General features: G+C 56.3%; 1 protein-coding gene across 1 annotated transcript; it reads left to right on the forward strand.

Moving 5' to 3' along the window:
• Nucleotides 1-8,550: 8,550 nt before the first annotated feature.
• Nucleotides 8,551-15,215, forward strand: SELP (selectin P (granule membrane protein 140kDa, antigen CD62)). Its single transcript, XM_010186525.1, has 14 exons — nt 8,551-8,926; nt 9,010-9,117; nt 9,226-9,408; nt 11,795-11,980; nt 12,116-12,301; nt 12,423-12,608; nt 12,743-12,928; nt 13,065-13,250; nt 13,387-13,572; nt 13,708-13,893; nt 14,073-14,258; nt 14,410-14,532; nt 14,945-14,975; nt 15,161-15,215. The coding sequence occupies exons 1-14, from the start codon at nt 8,551-8,553 to the stop codon at nt 15,213-15,215; spliced, it is 2,364 nt and encodes a 787-aa protein (XP_010184827.1).
• Nucleotides 15,216-15,578: the final 363 nt, after the last annotated feature.

The raw sequence follows: 15,578 nt of genomic DNA on the forward strand, positions 1-15,578 counted from the left end.
GCCCCAGTCGGGGCTTTGCCGCCCGGCTGTACCGCTGCTTGCTGGAGGAGGGACGGGGCCGCGTGTGGTGCCGGGAGGAGGTGCCGATGCTGGGCCAGGTGCGGGGGAAGATCGTGGTGCTGGAGGCGTTTGCGCGAGAGGTGCTGGGCATCCCCTACGAGCAGCTGAGCATCAGCGATGCCTGGAATGTGCTCTCGCTGCAGCGCAAGTGGGCCCGGGCCCAGCGACACCTGGAGAAGGCAGCCAGCGGGGACCCCGCCACCATGCACCTCACCTTCTGCTCTGGCAATGGGCTCTTCACCTGCCCTGAGGAGGTAGCCCGCTTTGTGAACCCCCGCTGCTACCAGCACCTGCGGCGCCGGGGTGGGCAGCCTGTGCGCTGGGGAGTGGTCATAATGGACTTCCCCGGGGCAGGGCTCCTCCAGCTCATCGTGGAGAGCAACATGCTGCAGACCAGCGCCATGGCAACCCCTGGCACCCCCACAGTACCCTTGAGGCATCCCCGTGGCAGAGGGGATGGGCGCCGGAGCCGGTACAGCTCTGCTCGCTGCCCACGCCGGTGTCCATCGGGACGGACACTGCTCCCGGCCCCACACTTCTGCCGAAGGACATCAGTGCCCATAAAGGAAAAGCAGATTTCTAGCTCCGACTGGGTGCCAGAACGTCTTCGCGTGACAATGGTGTGACAGTGCGGCAGCAGCAGAGGAGGGTTGGCAGCTTGGTGGGAGCCGGGCAGCCTGGGAAGCTGCCCCCTGCATGCCGCTCTCCTCCAAGGAGCCAGGTATGGTCTGGGTGTGAGGCTGGGCCAGCCAAGTCCCCAGCAGAGCTACAGGGATTGGGTGGAGGGAGAAGGCTCTGCCTTGCCTCCTCTCAGGACAATGAGTCCACCTGAAATGCCTCTCTGCAAAACAGTCCTTTCCTTTCAAGGGTAAATAAAAATTTTAAAAAGCTAGGAAAGCTCCCTATGTTGCCTTGACATTTCCTAGCAGAAACCACCTCTTGCTTTTGCTGCTCAGCTGTAAAAAAGCCTGTACCCCTCTGCCCAGAGCCAAAGCACAGTTAGATTGGTCTTTGTAGCCCTCTTGCTCTTAAAGCAGATCTGCGAGAGGTTGGAGGAGGAATTAATTTCAGAGGTGACAACAAATGGTTAGGAACATCCTTCCCCTGATTATTTTAGCTTTTCTCTTTTTTTCTTGCAGGGGCTTGCCCCAGAAGTCAGGACTGTTAGAGAGAGGCAGCTTCAGCAGGCGCTGCCGACCCTGTGCACAGAAAGCTGGATGGCCACAGCAATGGTGTTTCAGACGGGGCTACCCTGTTCCTGGGGTTGCACACCCAGGGAAATGCAGCACAGGGCAAAGTCTGGCGGTTTGCAACAGCATGGAAAGCGTGAACAGGGCAGCTTGTAGATCCACAAAAACAAAGTGGCTGAGACATAAAAAAAGACCTTAAAACACTTGTTGTGCGTGCACTTGCCCTACCTGCAGAAGATAAATCGGCAATTTAAATAGACTGACAAGCTGCAGGACACAGGAACTCCTTGAAGCAGAAAGATAACTGAGAGAAAGCATCAAACTGCTGGCTGCACTGAAGGGGGGAGGTGAGAAAGAGAAGAGGAAAGCTCAGCCTCAGCCTGCCAAAAGGTGAAGAACATCCTCAAGGATGCTTCAACAGGGGAAAATGCAGCTGGGCTCAGTGCCTGCTGGAGGGAATGCCGCAGGATTTCCTGGTGGGAGGAGAGGACATTGTTGGCTCTGCAAGGGCTAGCCCTGGCTGGAAACATGGCTCTAGGTGCTGAGTTCAGTCATCTGTGGGTTCTGAGCTGGCTGCAGCAGCTCTGCCTCGGAAGCAGGGGAGGACTGAGCCTGTGCTGCAAAGAGCCACATGGGAGGGGAATAGCGTGCAGGGGGTGATGGCCAAGGGAATCCATCTCTGGGCTTGCCTTGTGAGACAGGAGAAGATTGAAATCTCTGCATTAAACCAGACACATGACAAAAGCACTAGTGATCTCTGCAGTGTTGATGCCTGCTTCTTCGGTCATCAATGCCTCCGCTGCCTGGATTACCCCTGCACCAAGCCAGTGTGACAGCTCTAAGTATCGCACTCCTGCAAGGAAGATGGGTGTCGTTGAGGGAGGGCCAGGCAGGTCAGTGGCCCACCCCAGCCTTTCAGGAACACACAGTGCCTTGGGGAGCCAGGCAGCACACTGGCAGAGCAGTCACAGTCCCCAGGAGCAGTTCTGCAGGCTGGGTGGTTCTGCTTTTGCTTAGAGCAAGGGCTGCCTGCATGGCTGCAGGGCAGCCTCAGGATGCAGCCCATCCCCGGAGATGCACCCCAGCACCCTGTACCCACCCTACACTCTGGCTCACTGGCAGGGCAGAGCTGCTTGTTTACTCCCTGCCACACCAGCAGTGAGATAACTTCAATGTTATCTACGCCCCCGGCATCCTGTTTGGTGAACCCTTATCTGGGCCATGCACGTGTTGCTGCTGCCAGGCACCAGGGAACCAAGGGGCAGGGGCACCCAGCTGCAGTGGTGACCAGTGAAAAGACTCTCCGTCACTGGCATGGCAGAAAGCTGTCCTGCAGCTGAGATCAAAGAAATGTCTCTGAGAGAGATGAGGTGGGGTGGGCAGGAATGATTGCCCAAAACTACCCCTGCATCTCGCAGCCTGGGCTGCCCCAGTGCTGCAAGGTCTTGCTGTAGGTAGGGGGTGCAAGGTTCCACGGCCCCTGGGCTGTCTTGGAAGCATCCTTCTGGTCCCGGCTAATCCTTGCAACCATCTGAGCCAGCCACCCTCTGAGCCAGGGTGACACTGGGACTACGCGTCCTCCTGCAGCCAAACACTTTCAAATTGTGAGAAAGATTTTATCTGGCACTGCTTTCCTCCAGGGCCACGGGAGGAAGCTCTGACTGCTCAGATTGCAGGCCAAGCATCACACTTGGACATGCCCAAAGGCACCCTGCAGCCCAGGGACACCTTTTGGGTCAAATACCCCCTGAGGACCTGCAGTGACAGGGAGCTGTCCCTTGCCTGCACTCAGGAGGTGCCTCTAAAGCCTCAGCAAGAGCCATCTTGGTCCCCAGGGTGGAGCAGGGGAATGGCAGCAATGGGGCTGCACCCCAGTGGGGTGTGGGTCCTCATTGGCACCACACCATCCTTCTGCAGGGGTGCTGCAGGGTGCCTCCAGGCTGAGCCCTCCACAGCAGTGGGGACGAGGGGTGCTCCCCAGGAAGGTGCTTGCTGTATCATTGGTGGCAGCTGAGCCAAACAGGCCATGCCAGGGTGACTCGGTTCCTCTGCGGTTTGCTGGGGAACATTGCACAAGGAGGGGAACAGGCTGTGCTGTTTTGGGGTGGGAGCCCCTGCCAAAAACAACACAAGCATGCCTCTGTGCTAGGGGGGTGCGTGGCATGGTGGTGATGGGGGTGCCCCTTGGTGGTCTCACTCCATCAAGTCCTTGCCATCCCCTGGGGACACAGCATGGTCTTGTCCCCAGGACAATGGCAACTCTTGGCAGAGGCTAAGCCCTGGGGCATCTGCCCACCTTGGCTGGTGCCCACCTCCCCGTGCAGCATATACTGGTGCCGTGGGTCCCATCACACCTGGGTGCTCCCAGTGCTGTTGGGAGACTTGTGCAGGTATCTCACCCTGCCTCAAGCATTGCACCCTGCCCATGGCACTGCCAAGCATGCTGACCGCAAGCAGAGCACCAGTCTGGGCAGACAGTGACGGCTGCAGCGGCCAAGACGTTGCCACCTGTGCCCCTTCCCCACAGATACAGCCTACGGCAGGGCTCTCACGGCAGAGAAAACATCGCCTCTGTCTGTGGCTCAGGGCCAGGGCACAGCAAAAGAGGCCCATTTCCATTCAAGAGCCCTGCAGAGTCCAGAGTTACATGAGAAGCTGACACAGGAAAGTGTCTCTGTACCTGCTCCCTCGAGCCCATGGGGAGCAAAGCCCTGGCTTACAGCTTGCTCTGTGCACTGGGTGGGGTGGCTGTGGGGACAGGATGCACCGTCCTGCCACCTGGGAAATCCCTGCACTGCTCAGCACCTAACGCAGGGACAGATCCTTCCTTGGGAAGCAGGGCAGCAGGAACCTAGCCAGGAACATGTGCCCTGCAGCATCCTGAACCCTTCCCTGGGAGCCAGCTTTGGAAACCACCTGAACTGTGGAAGGGCTCCTGGTGATTAGTCAGCGCTGCAGAACTGATTCAGGTCTTCTCTCCCTTCCACCATGTGTACCTTTTTCCCGCAGCCTGCAAAGCAAACCTCAGTACCCATCCTGCCACGCAGGACTCCCTCTCTGTGCCCAGGCACCTGCGGGCACAGGGTACCTGCCCCCACAAACAGTTTTGAACTTGGCCACATTCTGTCCTTTGCAGTGGCAGCCTCTGGGTCTCAGCTACTTCGCTTCTGTTTTTAAAACAATATCAGAAGCTATTTGTAGTTACAAAAATAAAAGTGGGAATTTTTTTTTCCACTGTGCTGCCCTGCTGTGTCGAGTCTCAGCAGAAGTGAAACTGGCAGGGGCACAGCCTTCTCCCCCCCTGGGGCCTTGCACTCACGAGTACCCCTCTGACTCCCAGTGGGTCCCCCACTGGTGAAAGAGGCAGGTGTCACCCTGCCCAGGTGACCCTCAGTGTTTGGAGATGCTCTCCTGCCCCAGCAGCTGCTCCTCAGCCTCTCTGCCCACCTGGCTGCCTCTTCCCTTGCTGTAATTGCGCAGCCTCCTGAATTACTGCACAGACAGACTCATCCTTAGCAATTCCATAAAAATAGACTATTGCAGTAAAACATTTTGCAAGGAAGATATCCAGAGGCAGGAACTGAGTTTTATTTATATTGGCCAAGCATAAAGTCATTGTAGTGGGTTATGGCTTTTGTGGGATGGGTTCCTCCTTTTGTCTATCATGACTCCCAGTGGAGCAGCATCAGCTTCTCTGGAACAGGGAAATACATGTGACCTGCATGGCTCTCGCTTTGGCTCTAACTGGAAATCAGCAGAGTAATTTCTGCAGAAAACCCCGCCAAGACAATTTTACTTGGAAGCAGAATGGGGTGAGGAGATTTATGATGATTCATGAGTGATCCAAGGGGAGGTGGACACAATGATGCGGGTTCCTGAAGCATCGGTGGAAGCTCATAAAGGATATTAACAACTCAGGGGAAGCTCCTCTGGCATGTTCTTGGACTTTTCTCTTAAAGGCTTAAAGGCAAAGACAGGAAAATACGTTGTGTAAGTAACTGTTTATAAATGGTATGAAGACTTGCAGCCAGAGCAAAAAGCGTTACAAGTGAGGAGGGCATCCGGTGCAGGAGCTGGGAGGGTGCGAGCCACGCTCCTGCTCAGCCACCGTGGGAGCTCATCACACCTCATCCCTCCTCCGTCCCACGACCACCAGCGTGAGCACTGCGACATGAACATGGTGGGTCAGAGAGGTCTCGGTGACCTGGGCATCATGGGCTGGGGCTGGACCCTTCCTGGAGGCTCCTTTTCCACCTTGTGGGAAGGTCAGGCAAGCCTGGCTCATTGTGGGTCAGCTCCTGTGGCTGTCACATGCCTTGCCATGGGGCAGATGCAAAGCTGAGTCCCACCAGGGCTTCGGCCAGGGCTGACCTCACTGTTCCCCTCCAGCCCTGGGGTCTCTGGGGGTGAGAGAGCCCCGCAGCGAGGGGAGGGGGGGGTGCAGGCAGGATGCGGGCTGACAGCGGGGCTGGGGTGGGAGGGGAAGAGGCCAAGGGCAGGGAGCAATGCTCTGCGCACTCAGAGGAAGTGTGAGCCCCGCTGCCCGCCAAGGGCCAGAAGCGCCCGGTGCTGCTGGTGGCTGGGCAAGCTGTGTCTGCGGCACCGACATGGTAGGTCCTGCTCTTTTCCTTGGGAATGGGTAGGGATCTGCCCAGAAAAGAAAGTTAGGGGAGGACAGGGCTGCAGGCAGGCACTGCCAAGAAGCAGTGCTGCTGCCAGGGACCCACGGGATGGACCCAGGATGCCCCGGAGAAATCCCGGGCAGCGAGGCTGTGCCAGGTGCACAGGGCACTGCTGCTGCGGAGGCAGCTGCCAGCCCTGGGTGGGGGGACAGAGGTGGGGGGCACAGGGTCCCTGGACCTCGAAGGTCTCCAGGAGTGAACACAGCAGGGTGTGTGAGCCCCTGTGGGATGTGCTTTCTCACACCTCCCTCCCTGGCACACAGGGCACTGCTGCAGGACCGTGGTCTGCTGGGACAACGTGGGCTCCAGGCTTTCGTGGCATCTGCTACCTGGGCATTGCTGCCATTGCATGGGGTAAGCCGCCCGCTGCCCACCGCCCCCTCTGTAAGCCCAGAGTGACCCTGCTGCTGAGGAGCCTGCAGGTCCAGGAAACTGGAGAAGGGTAGCAGTGTTATTTTGGGGACTCATCAGTCACACCTCCCACAGCTGCCAGCCACAAGGCTGGATCCTTCTGGGCTGGGAGGACTGTACTCCCCCAGAGAGGGACAGGCCACACGCAGGGTCCACACGGGGTGCCTGGTTCCCCAGATGCAGCACAGCAGCTGTTGAATTGTAGTGTGCACTGGAGAAAGTCAGCAGCTCTACGCTTGCCTATGCCTGTGCCTGTGCTGTGGAACTGGGCACCAACGCAGCCACAGGATCTACAGGTGCAAGGGTTGGGAGTGCAGCTGGGGCAGCACACAGAACTAAAGCTGCTAATTGACATGAGGAGAAGAAGTCAGAGTAGAAGCTAATTTGTTTTTGCTGCCTGTTGGATATTTCCTTCACACACTGGCATTGCACAGAGCAAAACCTGCCCGTGCTCACTTGATCCCAGAGATCCTCCGTGAGCTGAGTTATTTTCCAAAGGACCTTTCGTGATTATGCTAAGGAACAGAGGCAAATTCAGAATTGTCAGAAGAAGGCTGAGATTTAGCTCTGGAGGGAAAACAAAAATGCAAAGGCACTCAAGTGCAGCGGGTGCTGAGCACCACCCTAGGGGAAGACGTCCAGGTCTGCTAGGGGAGCCAAAATGCAGGCAAACAGCATCCACGTGGGAGGTCAGCTCCAGGTGGGGCAGGGAGTGGTAACATAAGGCTGAGGGGGAGGAGTGGGGATGAGCTGTGCTACAGGGAAGGTGTTACTGGCAGAGCTGCATGATAGAGGCAGGAGAGCACATGGAAGATGGGCATGTAGTGGATGGGCTCCCTTGGTCCTTCTTGGTTTGGGCATGGGGTGTATGAAGGTTGCAGGGTTGCTGCCCTGAGCCATGCTGGGGAGGTAGTGAGGGCCAGGAGGTGGATGGTGGGAGCTGAGGATGGGGCAGGCTCCCAGGAGGTGCCCTGAGCTTCTGTTGTGCAGCCCCAAACTCCCAAGGGGTGAAGAGGAGGGCTGCTGTTGAAGGCCATAGTTTCCTCAGCTTTGGTTTTGTTGAACAAAGTGGATAGTTTGCCCTTTCACAAGGTAAAACAGACAAATTGTTAGAATTTTGCTTAGAAAAATGCATAATTATTGACAAAACTAGAGCCCTAATTATACTTGGGAAGGCCTAGATTTGCAGCTAATCTGTTATGGCCAGACCTTTGTCTGTGTGACCACAGTGTGATATGGTCTCCTGAGACACAGGGTGCCCCGGGCCAGTTGTTTGAAGCAAACTTTGATCCCTGTCACGCTTTCCGCGCAGATGGCGATGTGATCACTGTATCACATTCTGCAGTTGTAAAGATACCTGCTTCTGGGGAAGAGGGAGAAAGCTTTTTCTTTTTGTGGCTAAAACTCTTTGATTGCATGAAGTTGTGGTGCAAAATGTTGTCAATAAGAGCAGGGTTTCAGGAAAATGCCCTTCACTTCTGGGTGTGGGTTCCAGTTAATCTCTGGCTTTGCCCTGCCTGGTAGACATGACCAGGAAGTGACCGTGACTTTTGCAAGACATTGTTTTGCAATAATGAATTTTACAAAACCCTTCAGACCATCTCTGGCTTAGGTGAGCAGCTCAGGATCCAAATGCTTTTGGGAGTAAGGGGATGCTTCTTGCTCTGCCTTGCTCCAAGCTGACTTTCATGCAGAAGTGTAAAGCAAGAAAACTGAAGTGGTACACTTCTGTGCACGAGGAAGGAATTGTGTTTAAGGAACCATCTTGATGTTGGGTTTTCCGCTTTGGGAAAACTTTATGGGCAGGGTGGTGGGGCTTCCACTACTTGTGCTGGAGGAGAGGTTGGCATCACCTCCTGGGGCTCTTCTGCCACCTGTGCTCTGCCCACCCCATCCCACGCTGCCCTCCGTCTCAGCCTTCACCCCATCTCCCCCACTTTTATCCCTGTGCTGTCCAATTCTGTCCTACCTCAGCTCCTTCTGCCATGCCTGATCCACCCATGTGTCTGTGTACCTTTAGAGCCCCATTCTCATCCACATTTGTCCCTTTGTCCTGTCCCCACATCCAGCTGGTCACTGGCATTTCTTGGCTCTGATGCCAGCCCTAACCCACCCTCATGTCCCAGGGGACCTCATTCTTAACCTGGCTCCCATCCTTTCTGTGTTGATCCTGGACCTCATCCTCTCTTGCAGGCACGGTGATGCGGATGGAGGTGGGTGCCTGGACATACCACTACAGTGACCAAGGGGACTATGTGTGGGAGCAGGCCCAGAACTACTGCCAGACGTTCTTCACCGACCTGGTGGCGATCCAGAACAAGCAGGAGATCGAGTACCTCAACAAGACCCTGCCCTTCCATGGACGCTACTACTGGATTGGCATCCGCAAGCTGAATGGCATTTGGACCTGGGTGGGCACCAGGAAGGCGCTGACAAAGGAGGCAGAGAATTGGGCTGCCGGGGAGCCCAACAACCGCCGCTCCAACCAGGACTGCGTGGAGATCTACATCAAGCGGCAGCGGGAGTCGGGCAAGTGGAACGACGAGCCCTGCAACCGGAAGAAAAAGGCGCTGTGCTATCAGGGTGAGTATGGACCTGGATCAGGAAGGCTGGGGACCTTGGCAGGGTGGCCAGTGGCTCCTGATGACTGTCTTCTGTGTGTGCAGCCTCCTGCCAGCCCTTCCCATGCAGCCAGCATGGTGAGTGCGTGGAGACCATTGGGAGCTACCGCTGCGAGTGCTACCCCGGCTTCCATGGCCCTGAGTGCGAGGATGGTGAGCCATCCATCCCCATCCCTACCTGCTAGAGAGCCTGAGCGCCAGCGGTGGAGCAGGCAAGTTCACTATGCTGCTAATGGGCTGGTGGCACTGTGTCTCTCCCAGTTGTGCAGTGTGCCAAGCTCGAGCCCAAGGGAGCGCGCATGAACTGCAGCCATCCCTTTGGAGACTTCAGCTACAACTCCACCTGCAACTTCGAGTGCCCAGAGGGCTTCGAGCGGCAAGGTGCGGGCACGCTGCGGTGCCTGGCTTCCCAGCAGTGGGCAGCAGAGACTCCCACCTGCACAGGTAGGGCCAGCCAGGGGCTGGGGTGGGCAGCCCTGCATGCCCAATGCTGCTCAGCCAAGAAATGCTGTGGGGGCAGGATGGTGTCTTGGCACTTCCATCATTCTGGTGGCACCGCCTGCCCTTCCCCAAGCCCATCCTGATTCACCTTGGGAGGATGCTTGGCATCTCAGGGGTTCTCAGAGAAAAGCAAAGCGGGGCTGCCATCCTGTTTCTGGTGGAAGGGTGTATCCTGGTAGGGCTGGGCCACCACAAGTGGGGCAAGATGAGGTTAGATTGTTAGATATAAGCTGGGAGGGACAGAGTAGGGCAGGAAGCCGCAAAGGAGAGAAAGCTTTGGTAAGACATGCTGCAGGGGTAGGGAAAGTCTTCCTGTTGGTGGCTTGAGGGTTTGCAGTCAGGTGCCAGGCACTCCAAAGAGGTGCTGGGCTTTTTTGGGGATGCAAGAGCCCTGCTCCACTTTCCCTGTGCCGCTGGATGGGGCATCTGCAGCCTTGCACAAGGACAGAATGAGCTGAGGGCTGGAGCAGCCATGGGGGACGACTGGGGACCCTCTGTATCAGAAGACCCAGCAGGAGGAGTCAAGGGGTTGGTAGGTTCTCTGTATATAAATTAAAACAAAAATAAAGCCTGCTTTGAAGTTAGTGGTGCCGATGACATCTGTGCTGGGTGAGCCCGTGGTCCAACCTGGGACCTGGTTTAGGTAGCTGAGACCAGCAAAGCTTTCTGCAGTTAGGGGGAACGGGCATGGAGATGTGATGTGACTGACCCGTGGCCAGCATCCCCAGTGGTGGCAGAGTCAGGAGCTGGCTCTCAGTTTTGTGGACATCCACCTCCAGGCAAGCTGGGCTGAGCCTGCTGGCTCCAGAGTTTTCAAGTTCCCAAAGCTTGGTTTCCCAAAGCATAGCTCATTGTTTTTTCCTGCTGGCTGTATGTATGATTGATTTTTCTTTCTCTGCAAAGAATCAGATGAGTCAGTCAGCCACCCTTGCTGATAACGAAGCTGCGTTAGCAAGCATTGCCACTTGGGTTTGCTCCAGAAATGAGCAGAGGCTTCTGCTGCAGTGAGGCTGACAGTGCTGAGGGTACCATGAGGGACGAGGCTGCCAGCCCTGCCCTCACAGGCCCTGCCCTGCATCTGCCTGCAGCCATCACGTGCCCTTAGCTGCCTGGGCCAGAAAGGGGCCAGGTCCATTGCTCCCACCTGTACGGCACATTTGCCTTCAACTTCATTTGTGCCTTCTCCTGCCAGGAGGAGTTTGAGCAGATTGGAGCACAGAAGCTGTGATGCACAGCCAGCAGGGTCTGGATGAGAACTGCGAAGGTCAAGATCACCAGCGTGGTGAGGGGTGCCTCAGCAGTGGGTTTCAAGGGCCCTGGTAGACACCTCCAGGGATCTTTTGGGGAGCCTGTAAGATGGCTATGGAAGAAGTAGTCCACCAAGGAAAGTGTTTGGTGTCAGTTTGAAAGCAGAAGGTGCAGGGAATGGGGTCTGTCTCAACCAGATTGGGCATTGGTGGTGTTCAGTGTCTGCTCAGCACTAACCTGGGGTGGTTCTGCAGGAGCCACTTGCGCCAGCAAACATTGAGTGCTGCCTCAGCATGCAGCGAAGCACTCCAGGCACAGCCTGGGAAGGCTGGCACAAAACCCACATAGCTATTGCAGTCATCCCTTCCCAATCTTCTACAGCTCCACTGCCACCTGGGTGTCTCTTCCCCTGCTGGTGTGGCAAGGATAGAGGCAGGTCTCCAGGAAGGGAGATGAGTAGGGCTGCAGCAGCTGTGGTTCTTCAGCCCGGGCACTGCAACCCTGGGTAGTGCAGGGTAAAAGCAGGCCTCTGGCAGAGCAGCAACAGGCACCCCCCCCCACCCAGGAAATCACTTGTATGGAAGAAAAATCCTTGTACCAATGATGTTGCTACTGTTTTTGAAAAGGTGAGACTTGTCTGGGTGAGAAATGTAAACCAAAGATGTATCATCATAGATTTGGTTTTGTTTGATTGGGTTTCAGCCCTAATCCCTAGATTTAACTGCATCTATATGCCTCTGAGACTGGCTTTCCCATTGCAGCCATCACCTGCCCAGTGCTCAATGCTCCAGACCGGGGACACCTGAACTGCTCCCACCTCCATGGGGACTTCACCTTTGGCTCCACATGTGCCTTCTCCTGCCAGACAGGGTTTGCACTGATGGGGTCGGAAAGCCGTGAGTGCATGACCACAGGGACATGGACTGGTGACTCCCCACACTGTGAAGGTAGAGCTGCTGCTGGAGCTCAGGGTGTCACTGGACTTGGGGTGACCCTTGAATGTTACCCTGCCTCTTGGACCCAGCAGTTTAGCCCTGTAGTCACCAGGATCCTGCTTGAAGTGTGCTTCTTTACCCTGCAGCCATCACCTGCCCAGTGCTCAGTGCTCCACACCGAGGAGAGCTGAACTGCTCCCACCTCCATGGGGGCTTTGCCTTTGGCTCCATGTGTGTCTTCTCCTGCCAGACGGGGTTTGCACTGACTGGGCCAGAGAGTCGTAAGTGCACAGCCGCAGGGACCTGGACTGGACAAACCCCAGAATGCAAAGGTAGAGTTGCTGCCCAAGGTGTCACAGGCCTTGGGTTGACCCTAGGATGTTCTCTGCTGTCTTGGTCCTCTCATCCTACCAGTTTAGCCTCGTAGTCCCCAGGCTGCTGCTTTACATGTATCTCTATCCCTGCAGCCATCACCTGCCCAGTGCTCAATGCTCCTAACCAAGGAAAACTAAACTGCTCCCACCTCCATGAGGACTTCACCTTTGGCTCCACATGTGCCTTCTCCTGCCAGAAAGGGTTTGCACTGACTGGGCCAGAGAGCCGTGAGTGCACGATCGCAGGGACCTGGACTGGGGACTCCCCACACTGTGAAGGTAGAGCTCAGGTTGTCATTGGCCTTGGGATGACAGTAGGATTTTCCCAAGGCTCTTGGACCCAACTTTTTAGCCTCGCAGTCCCCAGGCTATTGTTTTATGTGTATCTCTATCCCTGCAGCCATAGCCTGCCCAGTGCTCAGTGCTCCTGACCAAGGAAAGCTAAACTGCTCCCACCTCCATGAGGACTTCACCTTTGGCTCCACGTGTGCCTTCTCCTGCCAAACGGGGTTTGCACTGACTGGGCCAGAGCGCCGTGAATGCACAGCTGCAGGGACCTGGAGTGGGGATGCCCCACACTGTGAAGGTAGAGCTGCTGCTAAAGCTCAGGGTGTCAGTGATCTTGGGGAATATCTTAGTGTCATCCCAGCCTCTTGGTCCCAGCAGTTTAGCCATGCAGTCTCCAGGCTCCTGCTTGGACTGTGTCTCTACTTCTTGCAGCCATCACCTGCCCAGTGCTCAGCGGTCCAGACCGAGGAGAGCTGAACTGCTCCCACCTCCATGGGGACTTTGCCTTTGGCTCCACATGTGCCTTCTCCTGCCAGATGGGGTTTGCACTGACCGGGCCAGAGAGCCGTAAGTGCACAGCTGCAGGGACCTGGACTGGGGACACCCCAGAATGCAAAGGTAGAGTTGCTGCCCAAGGTGTCACAGGCCTTGGGGTGACCCTCAGACATTGTCTGCTGTCTTGGTCCTCTTGTCCTAACAGTTTAGCTTCATAGTCCCCAGGCTTTAACTAGAAGTGTGCCTATTTACTCTGCAGCCATCGCCTGCCCAGTGCTCAGCGCTCCAGACCGAGGAGAGCTGAACTGCTCCCACCTCCATGGGGACTTTGCCTTTGGCTCCACATGTGCCTTCTCCTGCCAGATGGGGTTTGCACTGACCGGGCCAGAGAGCCGTAAGTGCACAGCTGCAGGGACCTGGACTGGGGACACCCCAGAATGCAAAGGTAGAGTTGCTGTCTAAGATGTCACAGGCCTTGGGGTGACCCTAGGATGTTCTTGGGTATCTTTGTCCTCTCATCCTAACAGTTTAGCTTCATAGTCCCCAGGCTTTAACTAGAAGTGTGCCTATTTACCCTGCAGCCATCACCTGCCCAGTGCCCAGTGCTCCACACCGAGGAGAGCTGAACTGCTCCCACCTCCATGGGGACTTTGCCTTTGGCTCCACATGTGCCTTCTCCTGCCAGACGGGGTTTGCACTGACTGGGCCAGAGAGCCGTAAGTGCACAGCTGCAGGGACCTGGACTGGGGACACCCCAGAATGCAAAGGTAGAGTTGCTGTCTAAGATGTCACAGGCCTTGGGTTGACCCTAGGATGTTCTCTGCTGTCTTGGTCCTCTCATCCTAACAGTTTAGCCTTGTAGTCCCCAGGCTGCTGCTTTACATGTATCTCTATCCCTGCAGCCATCGCCTGCCCAGTGCTCAATGCTCCAAACCAGGGAGGCCTGAACTGCTCCCACCTCCATGAGGACTTCACCTTTGGCTCCACATGTGCCTTCTCCTGCCAGACAGGGTTTGCACTGATGGGGTCAGAAAGCCTCGAGTGTATGGCCACAGGGACCTGGACTGGGGGTGCTCCACTTTGCAAAGGTAGATCTCATGATCACACGTGTGTCTGGAAGTGCTCCTTTGTAGCAGACTGCTTTCCCCAGTATCCTCTTCTCCTTAGCACCCGTGGCAGCTCATCCCCTGGCTCCCCAGCCCACACGTCCCCATCCCACCACCATTGGTCCTGTCCTATTGATGCTACTGCTGTGCTGTATCTCCAGCCATCAGCTGCCCAGCACTGGATCCCCCCAGTAGAGGCCAACTGAGCTGCTCTCACGTGCATGGAAACTTCACATACAACTCCACATGCACCTTTTCCTGCGAGGAGGGCTTTGTTCGGATGGGCGCAGAGGTGCTTTGGTGTATGGCCACAGGCAACTGGAACAGGCATCCCCCTGTCTGTGCAGGTACAGTGGGACCCCAACTCCTCTAGCACAGGCGAAGTGGGGTCCACCTTCCTGCAGCACATCTTGAATGTGGCATGGGGCACCCCAGCAGCTTGGGTGCTGTGAAGTCCTTCTGACAACTTCCTAACCTGTGGGTCTGTGGATATTGCAGAAGATGGTGCCTCTTTCTTAAAGCAAGTCCTGGCTTACAGCAGCGGCACAGCTCTGGCAGTAGCTGGCATTGTGCTCTCAGGGACACTCATTGCCCTCCTCGCCAAACGGCTCAGTGACAGAGGTACAGAAACACCTCCCACAGCTCACCATCGCTTTGGCCAGGGGCTCTCAGAGCAGGGGATTAAAGTCCCTGGGGAGGGTGGGATGATCAGAGAGTTCGACAGTGTAACTGCCTCATTCCATGTGTTTTATTTGCTGTGAGTTGCTTTGGTCTGGCAGCACCTCCTTGGCAGTTTGTCCACCTGGAAGTGTCATCAGCCAGGTTTGGAGGGTAGAGTCAGAAAAACACCTTAATTGCAAAGGGGAAGAAGCGAAATGCTCCAGCCCCCTCTTCCCGCTCCATCCCATGCTTGTCAAACTTGGTTCAATTTCAGATGCTGCTGCTGCAGCTTCTCAAGTCCTTTCACTAAATAGATCTGGTTATTTCTTTTCTATCTGCACTACTGATGTGGACACTTCGACACTGTTATCAGAGGAGAAGAAGAAGCTTCTGAACCCCACCAGGTGAGAGGCATGCTCTGCAGGAGAGTGGCTCTGCCCTGTGCCTGTCACAGCCCTGCAGTCACCCCACGTCACCCAGATTGGCCTGTGTGATGCTGCTTTTATATACAGAGGGAGCACCTCTGGGACTGGGGGAGCTGTGCTAGCCCCTGCCCTCCCTCCTAAGGTGCCACCCTTCTGTTTTCCAGTGACCTAGGATCGCCGGGCATCTTCACCAATGCAGCCTACGATGCCAACCTGTGAAGCTAGCCCCGGCGAGGCGCTCACAGCACCCTGCTGCTTCCGCTAGTGATTGTGTGTGGAAAACCTACCTGGGCAGCTCTCCCCCTGGCTGGGCGGCTCCCAGCTGCGGACACTCCTTGGCAGAGGTAACACCAACTTCAGCTCTCCTGTATTTCCAGCCTGGCCATCACGAAAGCCCACCCCATCCCCCAGCGCTATGGTCCCAGCGGGAGCTGCTGCCGGGGCCCAGGCGGACTTCACGCCACTGGCTGCAGGCCCGACCGATGCTGCGGGGTTGAAGACCGCACCTACGCTGCGTGTGCACTCCGCCACGGGCCGTGGAGCTGCTTCCCGCACCACCCACGCGTGAAGACCTCTGAAGCC

The sequence above is a fragment of the Mesitornis unicolor genome, unplaced genomic scaffold (genome assembly GCF_000695765.1).
Source record: "Mesitornis unicolor isolate BGI_N332 unplaced genomic scaffold, ASM69576v1 scaffold30206, whole genome shotgun sequence".
NCBI lineage: Eukaryota > Metazoa > Chordata > Aves > Mesitornithiformes > Mesitornithidae > Mesitornis > Mesitornis unicolor.